The sequence below is a fragment of the Meleagris gallopavo genome, chromosome 14, assembly GCF_905368555.1.
Source record: "Meleagris gallopavo chromosome 14, MGAL_WU_HG_1.1, whole genome shotgun sequence".
NCBI lineage: Eukaryota > Metazoa > Chordata > Aves > Galliformes > Phasianidae > Meleagris > Meleagris gallopavo.
Window position 1 is genome coordinate 4,542,029 of NC_139417.1, and position 13,532 is coordinate 4,555,560.

The 13,532-nt window shown below is 34.7% G+C and overlaps 2 protein-coding genes across 11 annotated transcripts in view; one reads left to right on the top strand and one right to left on the bottom strand.

Annotated features, from left to right (window-relative positions):
• Positions 1–13,532, top strand: part of SYN2 (synapsin II) — a 148,848-nt gene that overhangs the window by 58,265 nt on the left and 77,051 nt on the right. For both annotated transcript variants that reach the window (XM_085235735.1, XM_085235734.1), the window contains exon 5: positions 7,769–7,858. In XM_085235735.1, the coding sequence (XP_085091861.1) occupies positions 7,769–7,858 (90 nt within the window). The remainder of the gene's footprint in view (positions 1–7,768; positions 7,859–13,532) is intronic.
• TIMP4 (TIMP metallopeptidase inhibitor 4) overlaps positions 10,618–13,532 on the bottom strand; it is a 108,975-nt gene continuing 106,060 nt past the window's right edge. For all 9 annotated transcript variants that reach the window (XM_085235740.1, XM_085235739.1, XM_085235741.1 and 6 more), the window contains one exon: positions 10,618–13,408. In XM_085235740.1, the coding sequence (XP_085091866.1) occupies positions 13,211–13,408 (198 nt within the window). In that variant the 3' untranslated portion in view covers positions 10,618–13,210. The remainder of the gene's footprint in view (positions 13,409–13,532) is intronic.

Here is a 13,532-nt window from a genome sequence, read left to right on the forward strand (position 1 = left end):
TTACCAAATAAACTGCGTTTTCAACCACGCTAGCAAGATTGATCTACCTGATAGAAAATACTGGGGACAGTGAGCAGCCAAAATATGGGATTATGTGGATCCCACCCACTCATGCCGTTTAGTATCCTTTTTCTACTCTTACACTTTAGGAAGCCATGGTAGCAAAAGCAGTTCCTTCCTTTCAGGAGTGGAGACCAAGGGCTGCACCTCTCTTCAAGATTTGTTTTCTTAGGTACTGGATGTCACTGCATGACTGACAATGTCTGAACAGGTTCATATCACAATGTGTGGCAGTCCCCTCAACAAATTCAATTTGCCTCTTTGAAAGCAATTACACAAAGGGAGAATACTTTTTAAAAACTGGTCTCATGGCTCGTATTCAACTGAAGGGTATTCTGTAGGACAGCCAGAGAACAAACTACATGTGCTATTCTTCTAGTCCTGATCTGAGCAGATCTTTAAGCATAAAAACTGTGGTTTACTTCTCTGTCAGCCAGTGAAGATCTTGGTGTCTTTGCTCAATCTGCCAGCTAAAGCTAAAACACGTTGATGATTTGTAGTGCGAGAGCTGAAAGTAAATTCACAAAACTGTGTCAGAAGGAAGGTGAAAACATTTTAAGCTTTTTGGTTAAAATTAACTTACTAGTGAGTTTGAATGCTAAATTGGAGCAAAGAATGTAGTAATCATTGATTTTTTTTTTTTTTTTTTAATAAGTTACAAAGGAACCTACATCAAACACTTATTTCCTGTTTGTACCATTCGTAGAGAAGAACAGGACAAAGTGACAACAACTTTGCACAAAAATTTAAGAATGTAATGAAAAAGATCTGAAGCTACTTTTGCATTAAATTAGCAACTTCATTCCTGCAATAAAAAGCAAACATGGATTTGCTTAAGTTTACTTTCCTAAAATATGAAAGTTCACATGAAATTACTTGAGAACAGCAGAGAACTTTAAATAATGATTAGTTTTTAGCAGTGGATTAGTTTTTTTTTTTTCATGCAGCATGCAACTTTTACAGGAATGTATTCATAAATCTGTTTGAACTATGAAGTACTTATATGTAAATTGATTATATGTTTGCCTTTGACTAGTAACTAATGCTATGAGGCTAATTTAATGCAAAAGTAGCTTCAGATTTTTTTCACTAAATTCTTGATTTTTTTGTGTGAAATAGTTGTCACTTTGCCCTGATCTTCTCTGTGCTAAGGGGCAGAACTGGGAGCTCTTAACATCCATTATAGACTTTCACTGCACTGAACATTTCCAGAAGCAAAAAGTTGAAGTAGATCTTTATCTATTTCTTAGCTTCTACTGGAAAGAAACTATATTTAAATAAATATAGAAACTGACATACCTATCACTGACATTCCTGTTCTGTGAAGTGCTTCTTCTCTAGTTTACAGTTCAGTTTATATCACTGTAGAGCACAGCATAATTTGGATGCTGGCCACCTCAGAGAAGTCCTGGGACTTTCTGTGCTGGACTTGAAAGAGAGTATGTTTGGTGATCCTGTCTTGGCTGGTAGCGTTCCATCACTGACATTTGCCAACAGATAATATGAAAATTTTTGTAACAAGAAGATTAGGAAAATCCATGTAGGCATGAAGTCCATGTTGATTGAGTTTGAATTTTGTGAACAAATTTGTATATGCACATGCTTCTGTCTATGCACATTTTGAGAGAGGAATAAATAACTGAACTAGATATTTAGGCAGTCTTAAAATAAGCTTTTACTTTTCAACAGTTCTGTATGTAAATAATGCATTGTTTCTGAAAACAACTTCATGTTGAGACATCTGAGCAACTGCAAAAAATTTCATTAACTTATGAGGGTCCTTAACAATTGGAGGGCTATATCTGCAAAAATACTGTTTGCATCGTAAGACTGACTCTTCGTATCCTAGTGTGAAGCTTCACTGAATTAAATTTTATTATTTTCTCAAAATAAATATTTTAACTGGAGAATCTCATACTGGGGGAGGGGAGCAACAAAAAGAAAACCCATGCCACACAATAAAATTTCTTTATTGTAGTGAGACTGAAATTCTTCTGAAAAGTGCTTAAGCACACGCCCAAGTCTCATTAAAGTAAACAGGTGCACAAATGTTTCCTTGAAGAGGACACTGAACTCAATGTTCCCATCACAGTGGAATCAACTGCACATTCGTATTGCTGCCAACTGCACCCAAGAAAGAGTTTTTATTTCAATGACTCAGTTCATAAAATTTTGTTTCTTTTTCTATCTTTTCATTCTAAAATAAGAAGTTCCAAGTCATCTTGATCTTGGCCGCGTGGTATGAATAGTTCTTTTCTGACAAGCACCACTTGATCTGTTTCTATGCTTTATGCTTGTAACTATTATTTCTTTTTTTTTTTTTTTTTTTTAAATTCTCGTATTTTCCTTAAATCTCACTTTCCTCAATGTCTGGACATTCTGTCACTGCCTCTTCCATTAGTCAAGGTGTTTTGCATTGCCAGATGCCTTGCTACTCATATTTGCAAGTCAGGATGAAATGTTTTTCTATCTCTGACTGGGATCCTCTTTTAGCTTTTTTTTTTTTTTAAACATCCTGCTTCTCTAATTCTTGGAGGAAAGAAAAAAATTACTCTCATGAGAGTAGTTTATATGTGGGAGCTTTGCACCTTTTTCAAGGGCATGAGGTTTTTATTCAGAAGTGATTTTTGTATTATCCTTCTGAAGTTCTTAATGATTTGTATACGTTGTCAGATAAAACTGATGGGAAAGTATTCCAGCAGATTTTTGCAGTTGTGATTGCAATTGAAGTGAGAGATGTATTTATACTGCAGGGAAGCTGCAGAAATCAAATAAATGCCTGTGGAAGTCCTGGATAACATGAAGCAGAGATGCCCAGATCTTTCTGGGAAGGATCATTGTGATCCACACAGGCTCAACACCTTCATCTCAGTAGGTGCAGATAGACATCCCAGTGGGTAAGGAGGGAGTTGAAGATGAAAGAGCTGAGGAGATTACAGCTGCTGTCAAGGATGAAGGGGAGGAAAGGACAAGATGTTAGTCCCTGAGTAATGGGCTGAGCAGCAGGACTTGAATAAAAACTAGTGCGGAAGGGCAGCTCAACTTGGTGATCAGCACCAATATTCTCATGTGAGGCTGGACCCCAAAAAAGTTGGGAAACAATTCCGTTTGTGTTATAAAATTACTGCTTTAATTATGATGCAAGTTCCCTGTAACTTATCTTTCCATTCGCAGTCCAACTGTGTTATTTGGCTTTGCATAGTAATAAAGGAAAAGTACTGCAGGAACATCAAGATCTTTTGTCAGTTCCCATCTTATCTGTATTCTGTTAATGTGCCCAAACTGATTTGTAAGCAGTGTTTCATTGTTAAGTTACCACGTCAAACTCTGAATTGACTTTGAAAGTTTGAATACTTTCATTAAGTTGTCTGTCAGATCCTACTGACAGAAAGTACAGAAGTTACAATCTGCTGTCTGTTCCCTGTGATTCTCATAGTAGGTATCAACACATTAAATGTGTATATGCCTTCTGGAAAAGTACTTAATGTTTTGTAAGTCATAATAGAGGAAACGTAGTTGAATCACAGCAAAGAACCAGTATTAAGACAAAAAAAGAGTAACACAGATACTGCTCAGCCAGTGGTAGAAGTAAAAAAACAATACCAGCAAATACAAATGCAGGAACTGTAGAAATAAGGGATGATTAAAGATCTTGGTTAAATTCACTCCCACACAGTGCATATGTCAAATGTAGCCTTCCCCACAGTCACTTAATTTCTTTTCCTACTGAAAGCCTACAAGTACTTGTCGCTCAATCTGCTGGCTCCCATAGGCCTGCTATCTTTGCACTACTGACACTGAGTGTTTGTGCTTTTGAATGTTTCTTACTCTTACAAGGCAGCCATATGTTCCTTGAAGGTCCAGATTTGCAAGCTGCAGCCTAAAAATGGTTTTCCTTCATCAGGGCACTTTTCAGGGTGGAATCTGAAAGGGGTTAAAAAAACTCAATGTGTTGCAACATTTGATTAACACAGTCCAATCTTCCAACCGTTGTTTATCGTCTGCTTTTAAGAAATTCATGTTCAAAGAAAGCTCTCAGAAATACTGAATACTGAAATTATATTAGGAACTTTAAAAATTTTACTTCAGCAACTTCACCCACAAACACTGATATGCATTTCATTTTTATTTTGGAAAGGGTAAATTTTCATGTGGGAATACAGGAATAAAATGCTCGCATCTCAGCAGTCAAAGATAAGTTAAATCTCAAAAGCAGTGTTTTTTTGACAACATAATGATCAACTTTTTTTTTAAACTTGTTTCTCTACTGCTGGGGAATGTCAGCTCACCTGATTTAGAGTCCAGACAATCGTGAGACCATTTAAGTTGTTACCATGCTGTATTAATGGGCAGTTGGACTTATTTCATTGTCAGTTGAAGCCAGCCTTAAACTATAAAGGGCATAGATATTGAACACACACAATAAAGGAAAAAAAAAAACTGGTCTTGTAGTATGTAGGTGAGAGACACTTCCCTAGAAGGGAACAATTTTACAGGCAAATGAGAAGTAGTTTGTTGCATCAAAATTTTATTCAACATATCATGAAACTCTCCACTAGAATGGATAATGGTATAACACATCATTCTATCTGGAAAGAGAGACTAGAAACTTGCTGTAATTAATTAAAGGTAACAGAAAGCACCTTCATATGTAATTAATTTTTTAAAGGAAAAGTTTGCAATTTGTTCAGGAAAAAACATATAACCATTTCAGGGATGAGATGATTGTAATTAAACACATTTTAACTCATCTAAAGTAATAAGCAAGTCATTATTCAAATCTTTGAGGTTAACCAAGTGACTTTTTTCAACCATTCACTGATAGAGTGCACTACATGCAGTCAAATTTATGGGATTCTATTCTTAGTGTAACGAAATCCCGTAAAGCTTTTGTATCAAGTCAAAAAGTCATTATCTTTTTGATTTATTATTTCTTCTTATCTATGTCATACTTAATTGGAGAGGAGAAAAAGTGATTTTATCCTGTTCTTTTTGAGAGGCACCATCTCCAAAGACTCCTGTTGAAATGCTAAGTTCTTTGAAGTTATTTTATTTCATAACCATTAAAAACTTACAGGACGTTTGATATGCCTACAAAACACTTCATATGCATACCATGTAGCTCAGTCAGTGTTTTCTGTTTCATGAACAACCCATACCAGAGAACGTTCAGCATGGGATTAGATACTGATTCAGTAGTTTATCATCTAAAAATAGCTTGCTTTTTGCCCAGGTAAGAATGTAATACACCTTACTGTGATTTAAAGGCATAATTTAAGGCCAGACTTAGTTAGTGCAGTAAATTGAAACACTTTCAAAACTTTATAGACAGAACAATAATGAGGTCAGTTTAGCACAGATGGTCCTTCTTCCCTCTTCCTTGGGTAAGGCCTACAAACAAGTCTAATCAGAATTGTTCTTGCAGTTTCCAGCAGGCTGTTAAAACCCAGTCTAGGTAGAAAAGCAGAAGAGGTGTAATGTCCTATCCCATATTCAATGTATTTGCAAACTCTGTGCATCTTCTCAACTATCCAGATAGAGCAGGATTTCAGAAGTGGTAATTTGCTTCAATCTGTATAGCTGATGGTTTGTTTTTTTTTTAATTTTTGGTTTAACTGCTCAAAAGGAAAATATAGAAAATGTAGTCTAGATCACATCTAATTGCTATTCTGTTTTAATGAAATTCTGGTTAATTTTGTTTTTCATGAGTTGCCCAGTAGGATTCAAGGAAAGCAGGAAAAACAATCAGTAGTTTATGGATGTACAATTAAAATGCCAGAACTGTTATCTGAATTTGGGTTGAGTTTATCAAATCACTTACTTAGGGATAAAGTTCAACAAGAAATTCCTAAAATTGTAGACGTGAGTGAAGCAGAGATCCAGTAGGGAATAGGGATAAATCAGCCCCCATTTCTGTGGGGTATCTGACTTTGTTTATTTTCTCTGCCTCAGGATATTTAAACGTACTTTTCCTATGTGCTATTCCATAGCTTAACTACTAGATTATATGTACTTCAGAGTGATACATGTGTATTACGTGTGGTTAGTACTATTTTAAGTAAGTAAACATTTGTTAGCATTGATATGAAATACAGTTTTCTTATGTCTTGAATGGATGTCATTATCTCCACAAAGAGTGTCATTTTTCTCACCATCTTTCAGTAAAAACGGGGAAAAAAAATCAGGAAAGAATTACAGGAAATCCTACAAATAATTTTTTAAAAAAGAATTTTACATAAGAGTAGATTTATTACTAAATGATTTATTTTAACATAATGGTTTGGCTAAAATCGTGTATTTAATAGACAGTATTTCATCATGAAATTTTAAATTTGGATCTTGGATAAGGACAGGAATAAATAGTAAGTTGCCAGGAATCCTATTTGCAAACCACCTTATTTTGGTAGCTGTGATAATATTTCCTTTCCTTGAGGTCTTTTTTCTACAGCACATATCCAACTAGAATTTTTTAGGTTTCTGGTGAAAACTATTCATCGTTAAGGTATTTTCCACTGGCCTTCAAAATTTAAATACGTGTTTTACCAAACCTAAGTAAACACCACTAAATTAAACAAATTTTTTTTATGCCAGCTGGATATGCAATGCAAAGCTTTCATCATTTTTTTCCCTTTAAATGGTTTTTACTATCCCTTCACCCTCAATTGCATTAGCAGAGCATTTGATCATACCGCATCACAGACAGACTTGTATTGTTCTTTGCTTTTTTCCTGTTTGTAACCAGCAAATCCCACTATTCAAACTGTTGTGCTAATTTGTTTATGTCTCATGTTGGCATAATGACAACTAAACACATCATGGGCATGTACAAGCCAGAGCTTTGGAGTCTTGAAACAATAGTGGTCTTCTGACTGCCAAAGTCATCTTGCTCCCTAGAAACCTCATTTGCTAAGCTGTAATTTCAAGAGCTTTCGGTTTTTGAACTGTTAGAGCAAAAGAGCTGATCTGCTCACTAAAGAGAACAGCCCTTAAATACGTTTCTATTTAATAGAAGATTGCATTTTTGTGTTTAAATGTTGCTTGGCTTTTTGTGTTCTTACTACTGTCTACATTATAGGTAGAGTGGATATGCATTGAGGGAAGGGCCCAGAGAGAAAAAGTTAATAGAACACATAACTGTTTAAATTATCAACATTGCTGTTGATTGAAGACTGTGGAAGAATGGCTATGTGGATAAGGTACATGGCTAGAGCCTAGGAAATCAAAATTCTCTTGTTTCCTCTTCATCTGACTTGTATATGACACACAGTTAGTTATTGCTTTTCTCTGCTTTCCAATTTTGCAAAATTGCCTTTCAGTGTCACCGAAGTGCCAGAAGAAAAATTAATGTGAAATATATTTGATCTTTGGATTGAATATGGTAGGAAATGCAGTATTATAATGACTTCATCACAAAGTCAGCTTAAAATATGCAGAATATGAGGTGTCTGAAAATCAGTATTCCAATTTATTTCATTTCATGTAGGTGTGAGGGTTAATTCTTAGAGATACTGTTCTTTTTTTCTCTGTATAAGATGTCATAGCTTCGGTGGATTAAAAAGATGTGTAGAAGTAAGAGAAATTAGATGTTGTTTGTGTATTTTATGCTGAGTTTATGAAACACAGAAGACCAAAAGCTAGACGATGGTATAAGAACCCTTCAGCAGAATGTGATTGGTCTTCTGAGATTCTGTTTTGCCTTGCTTTACAGTTTGCCCAGCTGGTGTCTGTCTACAAAACTCTGGGTCCGGAAAAGTTCCCGTTAATTGAGCAAACGTTCTATCCAAACCACAAGGAAATGGTATGTACAAGTACCAGTACTACATTAGTTACCTGTCTCTGTTAAATAGTGACTGTGAACACACATGATCCATTTCTCATTTACTATCTATTTTAAAAGCTATTTTGGTAGCTTTCAGAGGGATGAGATGTGGTGATCACTTGAAAGCATTGTGGTGGCTAAATGAAGATTTTCAGATCTAAAGGCTAATTTTTTCAACTCATCAGCCTCAGACTTCAAGACATTAAATGGCTGTAAAAAGAGCAACTATTAAAGTGCAAGGATTACTTTTATGTTTTGCTTCAAACTAATTTTTTAACATATGTTTGAAGAGTTCATTATTTATCTAGATGATGTGCCTACAACTGTAGAACTTTGAACTTACCTAAAATTAGGGTGTTTGTGACTTATGTGTTCATGTACCTGAGCTGATGTTGTTTGATTTCCAGCCCTTTACACATATAAAGGTACTCATTAAAGTGACACTTGTGATCTTCACTTAACATTTTCCTAAAATAAAATTACCCTACAAATTTTCGATCTTTAGATGGAAGTAGTTTCCTTTGTCCTCAAGTTGTTTTTGAAGATAGATTGGAAGAGGGTGCATCAGTGTGACTGTTTTCTTGAAACTGGTCTGGCAGGATGTAAGCATAGTTTCCAACTTGCTGATGAACATGCAACTGTGATTATTTTTGTGCCTGCATATGCAGAATCCACATAACCTAAAGAAAACACATCTTATGCTGGAGGACACATTTGTATTCTTTTCATGTGTTTTCTAAACAGAAATTCTTTCCTGAGTGTATTTTTTTCTTGGGGAAATATCTTCCTTGAGAGAGGGTATAAAGTTGTATGGAGGCATCAGATATTTTTAGTATATAATCCTGATCTTGCCCTTCACCATCTATTGCACAGCTGAGATTCGAGTGCATCAGGTACCACTGCAACATCCTGATAAATGCATTAGTTAGCTGTTTATTTAAGGTCCTCAAGCTGTGACTGCTTTTTCCATTTTGATATTGATTAAGACTCCATCATCATAGATGGCACTTCAGACTTATCCAGTTCTCCTCTCTGGTCCTTTGGACTATTGACTGACAGATGTTACTCTTTTATTGTATAAGAAACTGAGGAAAATAGCCATTGCTACACCTATGTAGCATATGTATACACAGAAGCTTTGTGGAGTCAAAGGAGAATTGTTACTGATATGGAGTAGCAGATCTAGTTCTGTATAGTCAATACTTTGGGAATTGAAAGATGTTTCTGTTGATGGATTTGTCAGGAAAACCAGTTTCATAAAATGTATATTTTTATGTCTTGGGGATGCATCAATAATAGTAGAAGTAGAACCACCTCTTTTGTTTTGCAATATGTTTTCTTTCTTTAATGCTATGCATTTTATATCTACTATTATTCTTAGAATGGCCAAGATTAATGCTCTTCTATGATTTCCTACACAAAAGTAATTGTACTTCATTATTTTATCAGCTACTAGTCATTGTCCTATTGAAAAAACAGACCTTTTAAGGTATTTCTTAGTTTTACTAAGAAACTCTGAATGTAATGCCTGCTATTTAATTCAGTAGAAACTGCAACAGATACCAAGAGCACAATAACACTATTTGATAGAGGCAATTCACACTATTTTTCAACGACTAACTGAATTGAAATTTTGTAATAAAACACCAAAAAGGTTTATGCATTCATTTGACATATTTTGCTTGTTTAGCGGAGTATGAAAAATGTTGGGATGTTTTTTCCCTTCTCCTTCCCTTTGGGTATTTTTTTCCTCTATGGTGCTTATTAATGTCAGAACTGATAAGTCATTTGTCTTTTATTCAAACTTTTGAATGCCTCTACTCTCCACATTTGAGTAAATTTTTTACATATTTTTTTATGCAATGAATATTAATCTAGAGAAATTATTCTCTGCTTCAGTATTGCATTGCTGTATGTCATTCAAATATGTTGTAACATATAATTATGCTGAAGATCATTTGTGTGGTTTTGCCTTCTGATGAAATTCTGGGAACTTTGTGACTTGAAAAATAATCAGTCAGTATCACATTAGATAGCATTTTTATTTGGATTTCTAGAATAGGTGGTAAAATAATTCTGATATCGTTAGTTTCTTAGTTAATAAATTGAAATAATATGCTATTTGAATTTTTACTTTTAAACGCTATTTATGGCCTGCCTTGTTTGCATTTACTTTTACAGAATTTGATTTTTACTGTTTTAACTTTTTGTAGTTCCTTTTGTGCTCATTCATTCATGTCTTATCCCCCAAATCACAAGCTAGAGTTCCTTTCATCCACTTCAACCCACTGAGGAGCAAGGGGGAGAGCAGGGGAAAACTGTGGATCTGTGAATTGAGTTTTTGGCTGAGCATGCCAGTTGTGCTTCTGGTTTTTTTTTGTTTCTTTCATACTCTGGTGATCGTTTGTACTGAGTCTTCAGGCAGCAGTAAAAGGTAAATAAACAATGATGCCATTCTTTTGTGTAAAACTGGAGCTGCTTTAAAGAAACACTTCTTGAAACAGAAACATTCATCTCAAATTGATTAGAACTATACAAAATGCTGTAAAGCTTTCTGAACTCATTGCTAGTTGAGTCATATTTACAGCCTTTTCCTCAGTAATTAGTTCCCTTTATTTCACTACATTCCCACCTCCTATGTTATATCAGGAAAAAAAATTCTTCACTGTAATTGCTGGGCATTTTAATAAAACTTAACCAAAACATTGAGTCAAAAGAAAAAAAAAAAAACAACCAGCAATATTTAAGGATTTTATTTTTCCAGCATCCACCTGATCTTTTCTCTAATTGTAAGTCACATGAGTCATTTTCAAATTAAAATAGAATGTTGTACCAGGCTGTATTTTCTGCTCTGACCTTCCTAACAAATGCCACTGCTGTAAAAAATAAATCTGTATCTAGGAAAGTAACATCCAGAAATCAGCACTACTTAATCTTTTTCATAATCTTCATCAGTTTTTCAGGGAAAATAAGAAATCATTTTGAGAGGGTTTGGTTTTCATAAAATCTTTTCTTGAAATATTTATTGATATGAAAAAAACCAACATCTGTTTTATCATCCATTATGGGAAGTTTGGCAAGATTTGAGTTCAGACAGAAATCAAACTGGACAGCCAATAATTTTGAAACACTTCAGATTGGATAGTTTATGGCAGATCAAATATAAAACATTTTAAAAACTCATTATAACATACAATTCATGTTATAGTTTGTTCATAAATACTGAAGAAAACATTTATTTTTACAGCGTCTACAAAGAAGACAATGAGAGTTTGGTTAGTTCAGTTTAAGGTCTACTTACTATACAACTGAAAAAGAAACAGAACTATGTTTCATTTAAAAGCAGAAAATATCTGTTTTCTGCTGTGATATTCAAAATGCACCATTACATCAAAATACTTCAGGAAAACAAATGCTGTACTGTCCATGTGTGAAATATTAACTAGCCATGTGCTTGATTTGGACCTTGTATCGTTATCAAGGTTCTTTCCCAGACTTGTCTATGAATTGTTTTGGCTTGACAGCAGGAATTTATGCCTGGCTTTTTTGTTGCTGTTTTTTTCTTTTCTTCAATCTGTGAACTGTTAATATAAATGCAAAGCACTAGCAGCAATTAGCACTGCCAATGTTGTCTTTGTAATATCAGTTGGAAGAAGAGTGGCCTTCATATTTCCCTTAGGTAAGTAGTTGTGTGCACACATGTATGGCAATGGCCAAAACTGCCCAACTGGTAATTTTTTGTCTTCAGCAAAACAGAAAACAGTTTTGGCATTGTATTTGGCAACACAAATGTATGATGTTTTAATTTAGGACTGTAAATAAAAATGACAGGCAACATTTATGTCCCTACTAAGGGACATAGGCAACTCTCCCTCAAAGGAATAATGCCGAGTGTTCCTGTTGGTTTTGCAACGTTTGCAGTTCTAAATTCCTATGTGAGTAATATGAGAGAGTAATCCTTAGGCAAAATTGGAATGATTTTCAAGAAACCCAATAAAGAAAATTAGATTAAAACATAGGATCCATAACTTGGATCATGGTTCTCATCCAGTTTCTAGAACACGAGCACTACTTGAACAGCGGTCTAAACTTTGGCTCTGAATGAGATAACTTCTGCAGTTTTACCACTGTGAATTGAGATGCTTTTGTAAACTTATATATATGTATAAACTTACATAGAGACTGGCTATTAACTACTGTAATCAATTCTTAATAGTTAAAGCCCTGAAAAAAATTGAAGGCAAACTGTTGTAACTCTAGGATAAGTTCACAAGTTGCCAAACTCATTATGACAGATTACAATGAGCATTCATGAATGAAAAATCATTAATGTAAATTTAATTTATAATTAAATATGGTCAAATATTTGAGAGCTTTTTAGAAATCTCTTGCAGTGTAAGTTATTAAATATCTTTGCATTTACTTTTATGTGAGTTTCTGAAGCCAAGGCTTTAAAAGCACTGAAATAAATTGCTCTAGTCACATAATTAGAGAGGCACTATTAATTACTACAGCTGCAGTGATGATGGACAAGGTTTCTGTAAACGTGTAAGCAGTTTTCACCTGTTGTTATTTGGGTTGATTCCATTAAATACTGAAGTATTAGAACATCTGCCTTTACTTTCCTACGGACTAGCTATACCTTGTAGAATATTGAGTTGGATATTGGGATTTTGATTATCGACTTTGTGTTTTAACTTAATTATCAATGAATGTTACAACTCGGTACTTAAAGAAACCTGTGACATAATTAACAAACAAAATGTGGAGCATAGATTGTTTTAATCACAGAAGTGTTCAACTTGTTTCAAAAGGTAAGGAAAAAACAGGGATTTCTGAATCTTTTATAGCAGATTGTTAAAATATTTTACATATACACTGTACAATAATTCTTTTGTATCAGAAGACTTTCAAATGGGAAAAAAATAGTTCTATAAAACATTCATTAGTTCATCAGAATGATTTGAAATAAAATGTGGAGCTCTTTTGATCTATAGGTTAGCAGAAATAGGGACAGATTTCTGACCATTCTTATGTTCTCATACATTCATATTGGTAAAAAAAGGAAACTTGTTATGCCTTATGAAACACAGAGCAGCATTCTCAGTTTGAGCCTCTCTGTACAAAGCAGGATTTAAGGAGTAGCTATCTCCAGGGAGATTTGTTCCTCTTCTTGCCTGAGTGCCAATTCCAAAGACTCATACTTTAGCTTTACAGGTCAATTTGGTTTTGTTTCTAAGCAATGGATACATTAGACGATAGCAGTTCAAAGCTGTGAGCGTGCAATTTTTGATGGAATTAGACTCCAAGGCTTTTTAGGAAGTGATCACTTTAAGGTTCGCTGATGTCAATAAACTCTTTCTCTGGGGGAGGGCCACCTCGGTACCAGCTGCAAGTGCCATCACTTCTCTTGATACAGGCGTAATGCTTGGCTTGGTGCCCGTATAGCTTTCTTTCTATCAGCCAGTCTGTCCAGAGGCACTCATTTGGTGCAGTGATTGAGCAGGGCACCATGTAGCAGGTAGTAATCTAAATGTGAAACAGTACATTAATTCAGTAAATTGAAGGTTTCTAAAAGAACAGTAAAATACATGGTGTATTCCACCAGTGAAAAATGCTCTTTCCTGAAAGGTGAGTTCCACCACTAAGGAGT